At 45.8% G+C, this 13,603-nt stretch overlaps 1 protein-coding gene across 2 annotated transcripts in view; it reads left to right on the forward strand.

The window, feature by feature from the left end:
- Window positions 1-341: 341 nt before the first annotated feature.
- NTF3 (neurotrophin 3) overlaps window positions 342-13,603 on the forward strand; it is a 64,513-nt gene continuing 51,251 nt past the window's right edge. The window contains exon 1 of one of the 2 annotated variants that reach the window (XM_081311570.1): window positions 342-755. In XM_081311570.1, the coding sequence (XP_081167696.1) occupies window positions 738-755 (18 nt within the window). In that variant the 5' untranslated portion in view covers window positions 342-737. Of the gene's footprint in view, window positions 756-1,508; window positions 1,818-13,603 lie in introns of those variants that run through there. The other variant, XM_081311571.1, reaches the window with a different exon arrangement.

Here is a 13,603-nt window from a genome sequence, read left to right on the forward strand (position 1 = left end):
TTGGTAGGGGGTGGGGAGAGATCTGGAGTTGGAAGGGTCTGAGGTTTGGAGGAGGAGTTTATGGTTCAGACTCGACCCGTCTGAGCAAGGGAGCAAGAAAGGCCCTTCAACCTTGTAAAGAAAATCTTAAATTAAAAAAAACGACAAGAAAAAATTTAAAGAAAAAGAACAAACAAGAGAGGCTGAAGTATTAACATGTAAAATATAGTGATAAGTCAAATGTTTCGTTGTGTCCCCCCCCCCATCGCTAAGAGAGAAATCAAGGGTAGTAGGTACTGAAGAATACTACTAATTTGGAAGTTCGTTTTGGTTTATTTTGTTTTAAGAGGGGCTTGGAAAAATGACATGGTCCTTGAACTGGTAGCGGGAGAGAAATCGGAGGACGCTGGGGCGCGGGCCTGGGAGGCGCACTTCAAGCGGGACGCGGGGGCGGACTCCGCGGCGCGTAAGGGGTTAAGGCGCTGAGCGCGGAGCCATCTGGCCGGGTTGGCTGGTTATAACCGCGCAGATTATGTTCACGGGACTCAGAGTTGAAGGCTCCTCTCCTTACCGAGCAGCTCTGCGCACCGCCCTGAGAGAGAGCCCGGCGCAACTTTCTTCCCCTCTTCTTTCTTTCTTCTCTCATTTTCCCCCTGCTGGGTAGTGGCTGCGGCGGGGTGGGGGAGACTTTGAATGACCCAGCTCACGTCTACCTTTCTCTTCATGTCGACGTCCCTGGAAATAGTCATACGGATGCCATGGTTACTTCTGCCACGGTAAGGGGAGGCGGCGGGCACATTGGGTGGGCAGGTCAGGGAGTGGGTGGGAGGGCACGTGTGTGGGGATTTTCCAGTGGGCCAATGCCGGGGGGGCCCCCAACTCTGCACCCACCCCACCCCCATCCTACCGCAGGCACTTACTTTCTCTGGCTTGAGCCTCCCCCAAAGTTTGCGCTGGGATCTGCCCAGGCCGAGGCGCAACTACAGCCACCCCACTACAAACACACACACGCACACGCACACGCACACGCACACAGGCACCCCTCCCCACCTTCTCCTCCCTCTCATCCCTTGGCTGCCCAAGAAGCCGCCCTCAGTCTGGGAAAGTGATCAGGTTTAAGGGACTAGACTTGAAAAACGGGGAGTGGAGGCGAGGGGGAAATGGGGACCGTGGAAGGGCAGGAAAGGGATTCAATAGGACTCCCCACCTCCAACTCTTACAACCCATATTCTCCTCGGAGAAAGCTCCCTGCACATCCTATAACAAAAGCGGGCAGCAGACAGATCCGCCCGAAAGAGACGGAAGATGCCGCCGCCGCGGCAGCTCCCGGCACGCGCCCTGCACCCTGCTAGCCACCGAGCGGGATTTTCCTCAGGCCCTGCCACGGTGCTGGCCAGGGCGTGGGGTGGGGGCGGGGGGGCCCAAAGCTCAGAACCTGGACCTTCGCTTCCCAGTTTGTGGAGTTGGGACTCGCGTCCCGCGCCACATATTTACGTTGGAGTCTCCAGAAATCTTTTCTCCAAAAAAGCCCTGGGCTCATCTTGGTCAGCTCCCACCCCGGGTCTTTGAGCAGATGTTGGAGTTCCCGCTCTGCCCGCACATCTGGGACCCCGCCAGGGTGCGGTGAGCATCAGGGCTCGGCCATCTCTGTCCGTCTCTTCGCAGTTTCTCGGGAGCGAGCGAGTTCTAGGAACTCCGATGGGAAAGCTGGGAGACTTGGGGATCCGTGGAGCTAAGTCGGAATTACAAGAACCTACAAAAGACCAAACTGCCCCGTTGCCCCAGAACTCTATTGGATGGATTTTCCTAATGAAATTTGGCACGCTTGAGAACTGAAGGTGCAGGAAAGAAGGGCTGGGGTGGCCAAGGAGCTGGAAGGGGGATAGGGACTCTGCTTGTTGCTTTCGAGCGCGAGTGGGTGCTGGTCCAGGAGGCGCTGCTGCTTTGCGGGAATTTGCTGCGTTCCTCCTTTGCGCTTCAGATACACTGCACTGAGACCCCTGCGCTGAATAGAATGGGCACTGTTGACTAGAAAGGGTCCCTCTCTTTGGAATTGAGCCATGGGTGTTTCCAGGTGAGAAAAACACCCAAAAGACCATTTGGCCTCGACCTCTGGCAGCTGGTGGCAGGTTCAGAGTCAGCGTGGAAGCAGCTACTAGGGCGCAGCCCTAGCGAGTGCCGGCTTGGAGCTGGAGACTATGCGCCAGCAGACTTGTTTATGTGTGAGAAGAAGTGGGGGCGGGGGCCTGGTGGGGGAGGGGAGGGAACATATCAGGAGTGGGTGTTACTCCCAGAGTCTGATGGAGAACCTGCTTTTTTAGTAAAAAGATGCCCTCTCCCACCCTCTAAAAAACATGCCAGGAAAGTATGTAAGCGCACTCATGAAGGGAGACACTTGTAACATAGAGGGAACTTTTCAATCAGTTCTGTTTTCACAACATTTGAAATTCTCCAGCTAACAGCCTGCCCCGCTCCTGTCCGCAGCTCTTCCCAGACGTGCTTCACAAAGAAAGTGGAGATGTAGAATTTCGGGATAAAAATCCAACTGCTTTTGCCTTGATCTCAAACTCACAGACCTGGGTATGGCGTTTGGAGCAGGGGGAAGAGAAAAAGAAAAGTAGGTTCCTGTAAATAGTATGAGAGGGAATTGAAAAGTCTTTGGGCCTTTGCTGTAGGGAAAGCATGTAAGATTTTGTGTTGGTGAGGTTGAAGCTTGACTTAGAGGATTTGGTTCTGGGTTTCCCAGAGTCTCTCTGTGTGAGAGTAAATATATGGGGTGGTGCTCCATCCTACTCTGCAAGGACTTGGAGGTGTGCAGTCAGGGCAGGGGCTGTTGGATGGGCATCTGTGTGCAAAGCGGGAGATGGGAGCTTGTGAGGACATAGGTGCAGCTAATGAGAAATCCGTGCCTACAAAGAGTGTCAGAGCTGGAGGAGAGGTGCAGTGTGCTGAGGACAGATGGCTTGTGCATGCCTGCACAGACACATGGAGTGGGTGTGGTGTGGGAGGGTGGCTGTGTGTGGTGCTTGAAAGGTGGACTTGTGTGGAAGAATGGACGGAGGATTACAAAAGGGATGTGGGGGGGGTATTTGAGGAGAGTAGAGTGTGAACTTTATGAGCCTGGGGTGTGGAATTTGGCTGCCATGGCATTTGTACACGTGGGGGTTAGAAAAGTATGGGCTCAGACACTCTTGATGGAGAAATGAGGCACTGAAGGGAAGGATACTGGGTTGGTCTTTGCTTTTTTATCCTCCCTGCCTTCCAAAAAGAAAAGAATTGGAGAAGGCTTAGAATGAGTGATGTATATTTAAGGGGAACTGTGTTTGTGTTTTGGCTCAGGGTGGGAAACAGAAAGGGATGTGTACACAGGAGTAGACTGAGTGGAGGAATATGTTTTGCATGCACAGTGGTAGGTTTGCATGTTGTATAATGTCCTATAACAGCTTTCTTTTAATAGGTGCATTCACTATCACCAATTAATATTGATTATCAATTAAGATTAATAGGATGCCTACTGGATGTTCAGCCTACTTCTGGGTACTTAGGCATGGCAAACTGCCCTGGAAAAAATTCCTTCTCAGGGCTCAACTGGCTGCTGAGTTTTTTCCAGGAATGAAGAGAACTCAGTGCCTGTCAAGATTTCTTTAAGGTCCATAATTCAACTTCTAGAGATCTTTGGGGATCTTGGGGACCAAATAAAAGCTGGCTAGAAATATATGTGTGGCTTTGTAAAAAGGGGCATAAAGATAAAGGATAATATATTCTTTTGTGGGTTGGGAGGGAACTGGTAGATGCCAGTGGTTCTTGTAGGGGGAGTTTGTCTGAGAATTGGAAGGTGCTGGATTCTAAATCAGAAATGCAGGTCCTTATCCATTTGAAGATTTGAATTTCTGAATGTGTAGTGCCTCCTTCAGAGCAGGAGTACTTGGAGCTGGAGAAGAGTGAAATGTGCTCAGGAACGGTGTGGACAGGGAGTGTTTGTTCATCTTTGATGTTTTCTGGGCTGAATTTAAAACGTGTGTGTGTGTGTGTGTGTGTGTGTGTGTGTGTGTCCACCTGCAAGAACATGCAAGCTGAGGACTAAAGGAACTGGGGGAAAAATCATCAGAAGGATGGAGGGATACATATTCTGGTTCTTGTAAAGGAATTCAGTGACTGTTTTTTGCAGGAATTCTGTGTATATAAAGAAGAATGAAAATTGTCTTAGATGCTCAGATATGTATTTTAAGAAAAAAGGTATAGATAAAAGAGAAGCTGTATGTTTTGGAGAGCGAGGGGAAGGAGAAGCTCAGTTGAGGTCATATATTGATATAACTGGTGAGGTAACTGGGTCAGGGAAGGGAAAGAGGAGGCACATATTCACCTTTCTGGACCAAATCATAAGGACCTTCATTTTTTTTTAGGCTCTAATTATATGAGGGCAACTTTATTTGACTCATCAGATTTTTTTGACTCCATGCAATTATAGCTGTGTTGTTTTAAGGTACCATCTTATCTTTTAGGAAAATTCATCTCTGTAGGAGACAGATGTTATAGGACTTGACCATTGGGCAGAAGGTCTAGTGGCAGATATTTCATAGGACAGTGTGGTGCAGTGGAAGACTCTCTGCTGGGAAGGAGTACTGTGATTTTAGTCCAGTTCTGCCAATTTGGAACTTTGAAAAGCTTTTCTCATATCTCTGACCCTCCATTTCTCTTTTTGTCCAATAGCAAAGTTGATAATGACTCCATGAGAAGGCCAGTTCACTCCCCTTTTCTTTGAACAATCAATAAAAAAAAGAAGAAAAAAAAAAAAAGAAAAAAGAAATAAGTGTAGCCTATTAATGCAGAATAGATAATGCTGCATTGGCTATAATATTTGCCAGAAATGTTAATACATATCAAATGCAGAGAGAAGAGTTTGGCACATTTAGAAACCTAATAAATACAGGTTGTCACATTTATGCTTTTATCATTATATCAAGCTGGTAGGTATGACTACTCAGGGGAACAAGTCTCTGTAAAACAACATAACACCACAATAAGTGTTTAAAAAAATTGTTTCTTGAGAACAAATCTGCACAAGATGATTTTTAAAATAACAAATGGGAAAGGAGCTACCTAAAGTATAGTTTAATATAAAAATATATAAAAATAAAAATATAGAAAAGAAAAAAAACTTGATGTGTTTTGTTGTACAAAGCTATATAGTGATGAAATCTAATTGGACACATGTGCTGGCATTTTGTAAGTCATTGTGAAAATGGATTCTTTGCCTCTTCCCTTTTACAATGCAAGCCAGTAGTCCTGATGGCCACTGCGTCTCTGTTACTCACCCAGTGTGTAAACAAAGCTTTCTTTGACTGCCTTAGTTTATTCATTTTCTAACTTGGAGGCAGCCAAACCTAGATTTTTAATTGATGGAAAGCTGCAATGTCTCCAGTCTACTCAAAAGAAGGAATCACCTACTAGTTCAGAGACATTTTCCTAGTTTTGTTTTTTAACATCAGCTAGGCAGATCACAATGACAAAACAAATGTGACTTTGAGAACAGAGAAAATAGTAATCGTCCCTGGCATAGCCATCCTTTGAATAAAAGAGAAGCAAAGTCCAGTCACCCTGTATTACTATCAGTGTTTGTTTTCTCTAGACTATCAGTCCTTGGCAGGCAGGACTGCCTGGAAAGACACAGGTCTGGCCTTTGGATTTGTGAAATGCTCATGCAAGTTGGGTACGGCCACTTTCCCTGGAGACAAAGATGGAGACACAGAGGCACTGAAACCTCCTAGTCCTCCCAGAAGTTAGCACATGCTGTCAACTCCTGGCTCAGAGTCAAGGCTCCCATCCTTGAGTTCGGTGGCCATAAATAGTCAGGAGCTAAGCTATTTCCATGAGGCACTAAACCAATTCTGTTGCTTTTCTTGGCGAGATTGGACCAATTAAGTTGATTGGAAGAGGTCACTGCTGATGGGTCTCACATTCCCCAAGCGGGACAGGCCAGCAGAGTTTAATTACATAACATTTCCCATCTCTGCAGTTCTACTCCCAGATGTATCAGATGTTCAGGCCTCTCCTCTTCCCCTCTATCCAGGACGCCTAATTGAGCAGGCGGCAGCGGGCTGCAGGCTTCCCCAGACCTTTTCCTGAGCAGTTATAGGGTTCCCACCTCAAATGGAGGGGATATAAATCCATGTGCTGGCTGGAAGTGGAGGGAGGGGATTCCGCCTGACACAGAGAATCTCTAAAACCCACCACCCTGCTTCCAGACTTCGCCAGCTGCTGTTTTACTCTTTAATGAGGCAGACCATTTCTGAGATGGGGATATTGAACTAATGACCGTTGCTAGGATTTGGGATTTAGTTTTATTTAAAATTGACTTTGTTGGAGAGGGACCAAATCTTCTACTGGAGACAAGCTTAAGACCTGTGTGGTGCTGTTGATAAGCTCTATGTGTACTTTGTGTGTACTTTGTGTGTACTTTGTGCAGGGACCGGCATGTACAGAGAAAGGAGAGACCCTGTGTGTTTGTGTACACACACACACACACACATGCTGAGGGACACATGAGCCCAGGAGTTGTCCTGGGTGGGCATGAGGTGTTTGCAGAGCTTATGTTATGGGTGACAGGTAGGGCACCTGGCTCATATTGGATTGTTGTATTGCTTCTTGCAGGTCGGCCTCCTCATGAAAAATTTGGGAGCAGCTTTTTTGAAATCATTTGTATTTGAGGATTTTGAGCTTTTAAAGATGAGGCCAGTGTCAATACTACCTCCTCCTTGCCTAGACAGTTTTATGTTAAGATCAAATCTGGATAGGAAGAAGAAAAAAAAAAAACTTTTAAAGCACTCACTTCTGAACCTGTGGGAGCACATGTAGATGTGCTCAGAGCTTCATTTTTTGTTGTCATTGATGTTTTTCCATGAAGCAGCCTTTCATTTTACCTAAAAAATACCAAGGGATTAAAGATTGCTCCTGCCCCTCCCCCACATGTTCAGGATGCATTTGATGTCTATACCCTGTTCTGTGCCCTGGTCTTATTCATAATATTGGGGACCACTGAGGTCTGGCCAGGACTCTGGGTATCCTCAGAGGACAAACCTCTGACTCTGACTATGGTTTAGCTGGAGATTAGATTTTGAAGTGAAATTTGGTGTGGTCTGTTGTGATTGCTCATTATCTAGCAACATCTCCAGAGAAGACATTTGCCGATCCCCAAATCATATGAATTTGTTCACTCAGGGATTTTGGAAAGAAGTAAAGATCTTGAGCATACTAAAGCTGGAGATGCTGGAGTCATATCCCATAAGTGATCTCAGAAACCTCCAGGACAGGTGATCTTAAGCAGCAGGGGGCTTACAGATTTGGAGGTGAAGCACCTGGCTGGGGACTAAGTTCTGTCACTAATTAGACATCTCTCCAGGCTGGGATTTCCCTACCTAAAAGTGAAAGGATCTCAAAATCCCATTCCAGCTCCACCACCTAAGATTCTACTATAGCCCCTTCCTCAGTGCTCATAGGCCTCAATTGGAGCATGCCTTGGCATACACCTATTGAGCTCCTGTTTATTATCTTTGTGGAATGGCTAACTCAAAGGCAAAAAGGACATTGAGTGTTTTGTTTTGGCCAAGATCATTCAAGACATTGGCTTAGCCTGCACAGTATGCAGTGTGCAGGACTGGAAGGGGTTAGCTTTTTGGCTTTCTGGTACACCAGGTGTTAATGATTCAGCTTCTGCTCAAATATCTTTTGGTGTCAGTGTTTCTAAGATAAGCATCCACCTTTTAGATGATTGATGATTATGGTAGTGATGATGATAGTGAATATTTGAGTACTTACTGGATACCAGGCATTATTATAAATATTACATGGCATTATCTCAATGCCTCAAATAATCCCATTTACAGGTGGGCATACTGAGGTGATATGAGGTTAAGTGATATATCCAGAGTCTCACAACTAAATATCCATATGCTGTCTTTCTCTCCTGAAATCTGCCAGCTGGTTCTGCTTTTTATATTCTGTGATGTCATCCAGATGGGAGCTGCTTCGATAGCCTTCTGCAAAGGTTGTCACCCCACAGAGTAACCTGCTCCACCAAAGGTTCTTTTTCATGTGCAAGACAAATGTTTAGGTTTTCTAGCCACCTCCTGGCAAGCATGTGTCAGATCTGTCTTAGCTGCCATCAGCCCTCCCCTTTACTTCCCCTTCTGTTGACAAGGGAATTTGCCCTTCCAGAATGTGGGTATTGATTTAAGCCACAATTGCCTCCTTGTAAACTCTATAAGATGGGAGCTGAACATCTGGTTTTGATCCACACGCCCACAAGAGGTGGTAGGTCCTAGCATTCTTGAGCCCTGGGATGAAGATCGCATAGGATCTAAATACAAGAGAATGTGAATGGAGAGAGAGAATTCAGAAAATGGTTTCCTTGTTAGGCTAGGGAACACACACCATTTAGACTGGGGCCAAAGTTAAGTTGACTTCTAACTGGGTGGTTTCAGGACAGGGGTTGCTGCAAAGGACTGAGGTTCCTAGGTTATGTTTGATGCAAATCAGAGCAGCTGTAGAATCCTCCAGCCCTGGTGTTTGCTCTGCATGCTACTTTCTAGGTAGTACCAGAAGTAGGGAAACCAAAGGGGTTCTTGGGATGGCCATTGCTTTCTTCAGTGAGAATGACTGAAGTTCTTGTTATTTATTCCTGGACCAATATCCCTACTAACACTACCACATACATCAAGACAATTAATGAGAGATGATTGCATTCTTCTGCTTAACACATTTGCATTGGGCAAATAACTATGCAACACTAATTTAACAACTATTAGATTTTTAGATTGTAGATGATCAAAAAAAAATTTACTTTGTTTAAAAATTTGACATCTAGGGTAACACTTTTCTTCTTCCCTTTGACTTACAACCTTGGTTTTTGTTTGTTTGTTTGTGTTAAATGATAGCCACATTCTGGCCATTTCCCACACCTCCCTCTCTGCTAGTTTTAAGCCCCCAGTATTTAAAAATATTCTCCCCCTCTGGCTCCAAGTGTTCCCTTGGAGACTATGTTTGAAGTTCTCCATCTGGGATCAGTTCCATTCTGTGCCTCACGGACCTGCTCCTGATGCTTCACAAGGTCCTTACACAGAATTCAAGAGGAAGACACAGCTCTGAAATGCACCTGATTTCACAACACGTGTGTCCCATGGGTGGGAAGATGCCCAGGCCACTTGACACCCAGATGATTTGCTTCATCACATTCCCCGCTGCAGAGGACTCAGAGTAGCTGTGTGACTCTGAGTGGATCACTTTCCTTCCATGGGCCTCCATCCAGAGGAGTTGGATTCACTAACTGGTCAAAAGGACTCTGCCCATTGTGACCATCCAGATGTCCTTATGTGGCTCCCTCCACCTCTAAGCCCCATCCCTGGGATTTCCAGGTATTCCTGCTGGCCTGGAGGACTTGCGTACAGAAATGTGAAGGGAGTGGAGGAGGAAATGAAGTGATGTGATGCCAGATAAGTTATTGAACATATGGATGAGTGCATGTTTATAAAGTGCTGAAGAAGCATGCTTGCCAGGTTTGTGGCGGGTCTTGGATGGGGAGCTGGGAGCATGGGGAGAGGTTGATGTGGCATAAAATTGTGGGAAGCTGAATTCATAAGCTAGATCAGAAAGATCCCAAACTATGAGCAAGGAGACCAGATTCCACTTCTATCTCTACCAGAAACTGACGACAGTTGGGGGACGTCCCTGAGGCACATACCACCTCCCACTTTCCTCTCCGTTAAATAAGAACATTGAGTTACTGCCTTAGATGATTGCTGAAGTCTTTCTTGCCTTCTCATTAAATTATGAGAATCAAAGCCTTGTAGAAAAATCTGGATAGATAAGATGGAGAAGGCTCAAATGACTTACACGTAGAGAGAAATGTCCTGATTGCAAAATGATGGGAGTGGTCAAAATAGGTACCTATTCTTGAATTTAAGATGGCATTGGAGGATATGTTGTATATGCTGTGTTTGGAATGCTTATCCCTCTATCTTCAGCAGTGATATTAGAATCATCTTTTTAAATCTTTGCTTAACCATTACTTTTCCTGGGAAGCCCCCTGCACTCCCTCAGAGAACTGAGGGCTCCCTTCCCAGCCTCCCTGTGTTATACCACTTAGCATCCCTGTTTTATTTGCATTCCTATCTTCTCAATAGAATATGAGCTCTGCAAAGAAAGAGATCTGTTCTTTTCATCTTTTTGTCCCCCAACACTTGGGCTAGTGTCTGCCACAGAAATGTGTTGGGTGAATGAATATAGGAATGGCCAGTGAGCTCCTATTGTGCAGCAGTAATAGGACAGTCCCCAGAGATAGGGCTCAGAGAGGAGGTGCACCCTGCCAAGGGATCAGAGCTGTTTTCTCTTGTGTCTCTCTTTTTGTCTGTTCCAAGGCTGAGGTCCTGAATGTTCACTGCCTGCTCTCAGGAAAAGCATGTTCTTGCTCTTTTTTGAGCCCTCTCTCCCCCATGTCTTAGCCTGCCTAATTCTGCAAATTTGAACTCTTGGTCATGGGAGGAATCTGGTGTCATTGCACATGAATTAGAGTAATCCCTCTTTGGATACTCAGAAAACAGTTTAAAACATGTGTAAAGATGATTTAGCAAGTGTCCTGTTGGTGGCCATGTGCTAGATATTGGAGAAGATGCAAAGATGAATGAGATGCTGGCCTCAAGGTCTAAGCTGGTAGACAGATAGGTCATGGGGAAAAGGTGAGCCCTGTGCCGGTGGTTTTAGTGTTCTTGGATTTCCAGGGCCATCCCGGGGTTAGGGTGATGGATACTCAGAGCCCTGATACTGCAAGCCCTTGATTCCACTTAGGGAAAGTTTGGGGACAGATGTGTGCTATGGGGGACAGATGCTGGGCCTTGGAGGATGTGTAGGAGTACCAGCTCATGGGGCACTTTTCAGAAATGTCTCTGCTCATGATTGCAGTCAGCACAGGTGGGGGAGGGTGAGTCCACCTCCTGGCACTGCTGTTCCCTCCTGCCTCCCTGCAGAGTGTATGATCTCTGTGACCATTTCTGACACAGGGACAGACTGCCATCTACTGTCCACTTCTGTCCTCTGAGTCCCTCCTGCTCAGGGAGTTCCTTACCATTTTTTTTTTTCACATCCTGTTTTCACATCCAGACACCACGGAGAAATAGACATTAGGTCCTTATTTAGTAGTTTCTTTATAATTTAGAAGGGAGACTTTAAAAAGCATAGCATATCTGTTAGACGGTTTTCTTATCTGCTTAACAAACGTGTTATTTCAAAGGGACTCCTGGACCTCTCCTGAGTCCTCACCATGCTAGGAACCATGTGATCTAGAATACCAAGAGGTGAAAGGCAAGACCCTACCTTGGGTGGCTTTGCAGTCTCTTTGGGAGTAAGGAGACAGACACAATTGGATGGGGCAACTGCACAATAGTATTCCGTTAACCAGTGCAGATGAGTGACAGGGACCGTAGTGGCTTTGGGAGTTTGGAGGAAGGTCTTGTAGGCTGGAGTGACTGGGAAAGACAAGTGTGGGCAGCTTGACCCAGGTCTGCTTTTAGTAACCTCAGTGTTTGGGAAGAGGCTTCTGAAAGCTCTGTGATATCCTGCAACAGGTTCTGCACTGGGAGGGAGTAGGGGGACCTAGAGGACCTGGGGTCTGGAGGCCTGGTGTTCCTCCTCTCCATAACGGGGTTGTTCTTGACCTCTAGGGCCCTCCTATCCCCCATCTTGCACCCTGTACCACCTTTCATGCTGTTGGAGGTGCTTCCTGGTTTCCAGTTTGTCAGGAAGCAGGAGAGCCTTTTAGATCTCTCATAGGGAGGACCCCTGGATGTACAGACCCTAGGATGACCACCCTGCATGCAGTGGGAGAGAGAGGACTCCCCAGAGGAATTTCAGGAGATGTTCAAATATGAAAGGGTGAAACATTTCATGTAGGACTTGTGTGCTCCTTCCTCCATATCCTTTCTAGACTTTCCTTCTAACAGTACATCTTCCTGGTGATGGGGGTCAAAGATAGCTCCCCTAAAATAAGTCCCATTAGTGTCCCGGCCTTGGTTATAGCTCAAGTTGAAGATTCCTTCATGTTAGAAATTATACTGCCATTGCTGTTTTTTTTTCTTTTTCTTTTTTGAGTATCTGAGACTTTCTTTCACTGCAAAGAGATTTTAAACAGTACTTTCTCTCTTTTCATGTCTCAGCATTTAAATTACTACAAGGAAATTTATAGGGTGTTTATTTTATGTTCTTGCCTTTGATGTATTCAGTGTGTGTATGCCCATGTACACATGTACACATGTGTGTGTGTTCATGTGTGCGTGTGTGTGTGCGTGCAAGTGTGAGTGAGGGGGGAACACTGTGGTGTGTTAACAAGTCTAGGAAATCAAGTCGAATTTTGGTTGGATTACTAGTTGAGAGACCTCTACTCGTTACTATAATCCTCTGATATTTTCTTTTCCTTTTTGGTTCTTGGTTGGATTGGGAAACATCTTCCTAGTTCTTCTGCCTTTGGTGTTTATATAGTCTTTAGGGACTACTGTATAAAGTTTCCATCTGTGTGCAGAAAGCCTCATGAGACCATCAGGGGACTGTTTGACAGAGGAATGGTCAGAGGGTCTGATTTTTTGACTAAAAGGAGAAAAAAAATGCAAGAGAGTTGCAGAAGGATTCCAGGTATCCATCATACACCTTCTTGTGGTAATGATGATCTCTGTGACTTGGGGAAGAGTCACAGGAGCTGTGACAGAGACAAAAGGAAATTTTCCCAGATCAACTGAGGTGGAGGGAGATGATCAGTTTCTAGTAATATACATGGAGCCAACAACCCAGGAAATGACTGGAAAATTTTCTGATGGTCTGTAATTTCATTTGTGATCTTTGGTGGAAGTAGAAAAGATGAGGAAGTGAGAATTCCAGGTAGAGGAAGTCTCATGGGAAGAGGCCCCACGTGAGAAGCAGCAGAGCTGAGCCAACAGCATGGGGTCCAGATAGATGTTGCCCAGTCAGAACAGTGTGGGGCCATGTGCCTACAGGAGCTTCCTCCTTACCCCAGTGGCAAAGGGAGCTGGGGAAGACAGCGTGGAAGGGACACAGTCCACCTGTGAGCTTAAAAGGATGCCCCTGGCTGCAGTATGGAAAATGGCTCTTAATAAATAGCTAGTCAATGAAAGGACAAATGACTGATGGTGAGATGGACAGAAGAATGAGTGAATGAGTGTACCACTGGATAGAATGCAGAGTGTGAGCAGTGCCCCTGATTGATCTCTCATTGCTCTGACCAGTGCTGGGTCTAGAGGAGGTTTTGCCAACTCCAGAGAATAAACAGACTATATTAATTAGGGTGGTTCTGTCTTCGGGGAAACCAGGGATTTAGATAGTGACTCTTAGTACTGAGAACAAAGGGTGGTTGGCAGTGGGGGGAATCTTCCAACCATTTTCCTTCTATGCATTTTTATTCTACTTTAATTTCATTCAGGATCATAGAGAAGAAGGCTTTTTGAGTTACACCCCAGAAAATTTGAAACCATCTCAGTGACTTGCTCCAGAGGAGGTTTTGTGCACTGGGAGCACTTTTCTTTTCCTAAGATCACAAAGGAATATGGACAGACAGAGAAGTTTTTGA

This window comes from Spermophilus citellus (assembly GCF_964194105.1).
Source record: "Spermophilus citellus genome assembly, chromosome: 10".
Lineage (NCBI taxonomy): Eukaryota > Metazoa > Chordata > Mammalia > Rodentia > Sciuridae > Spermophilus > Spermophilus citellus.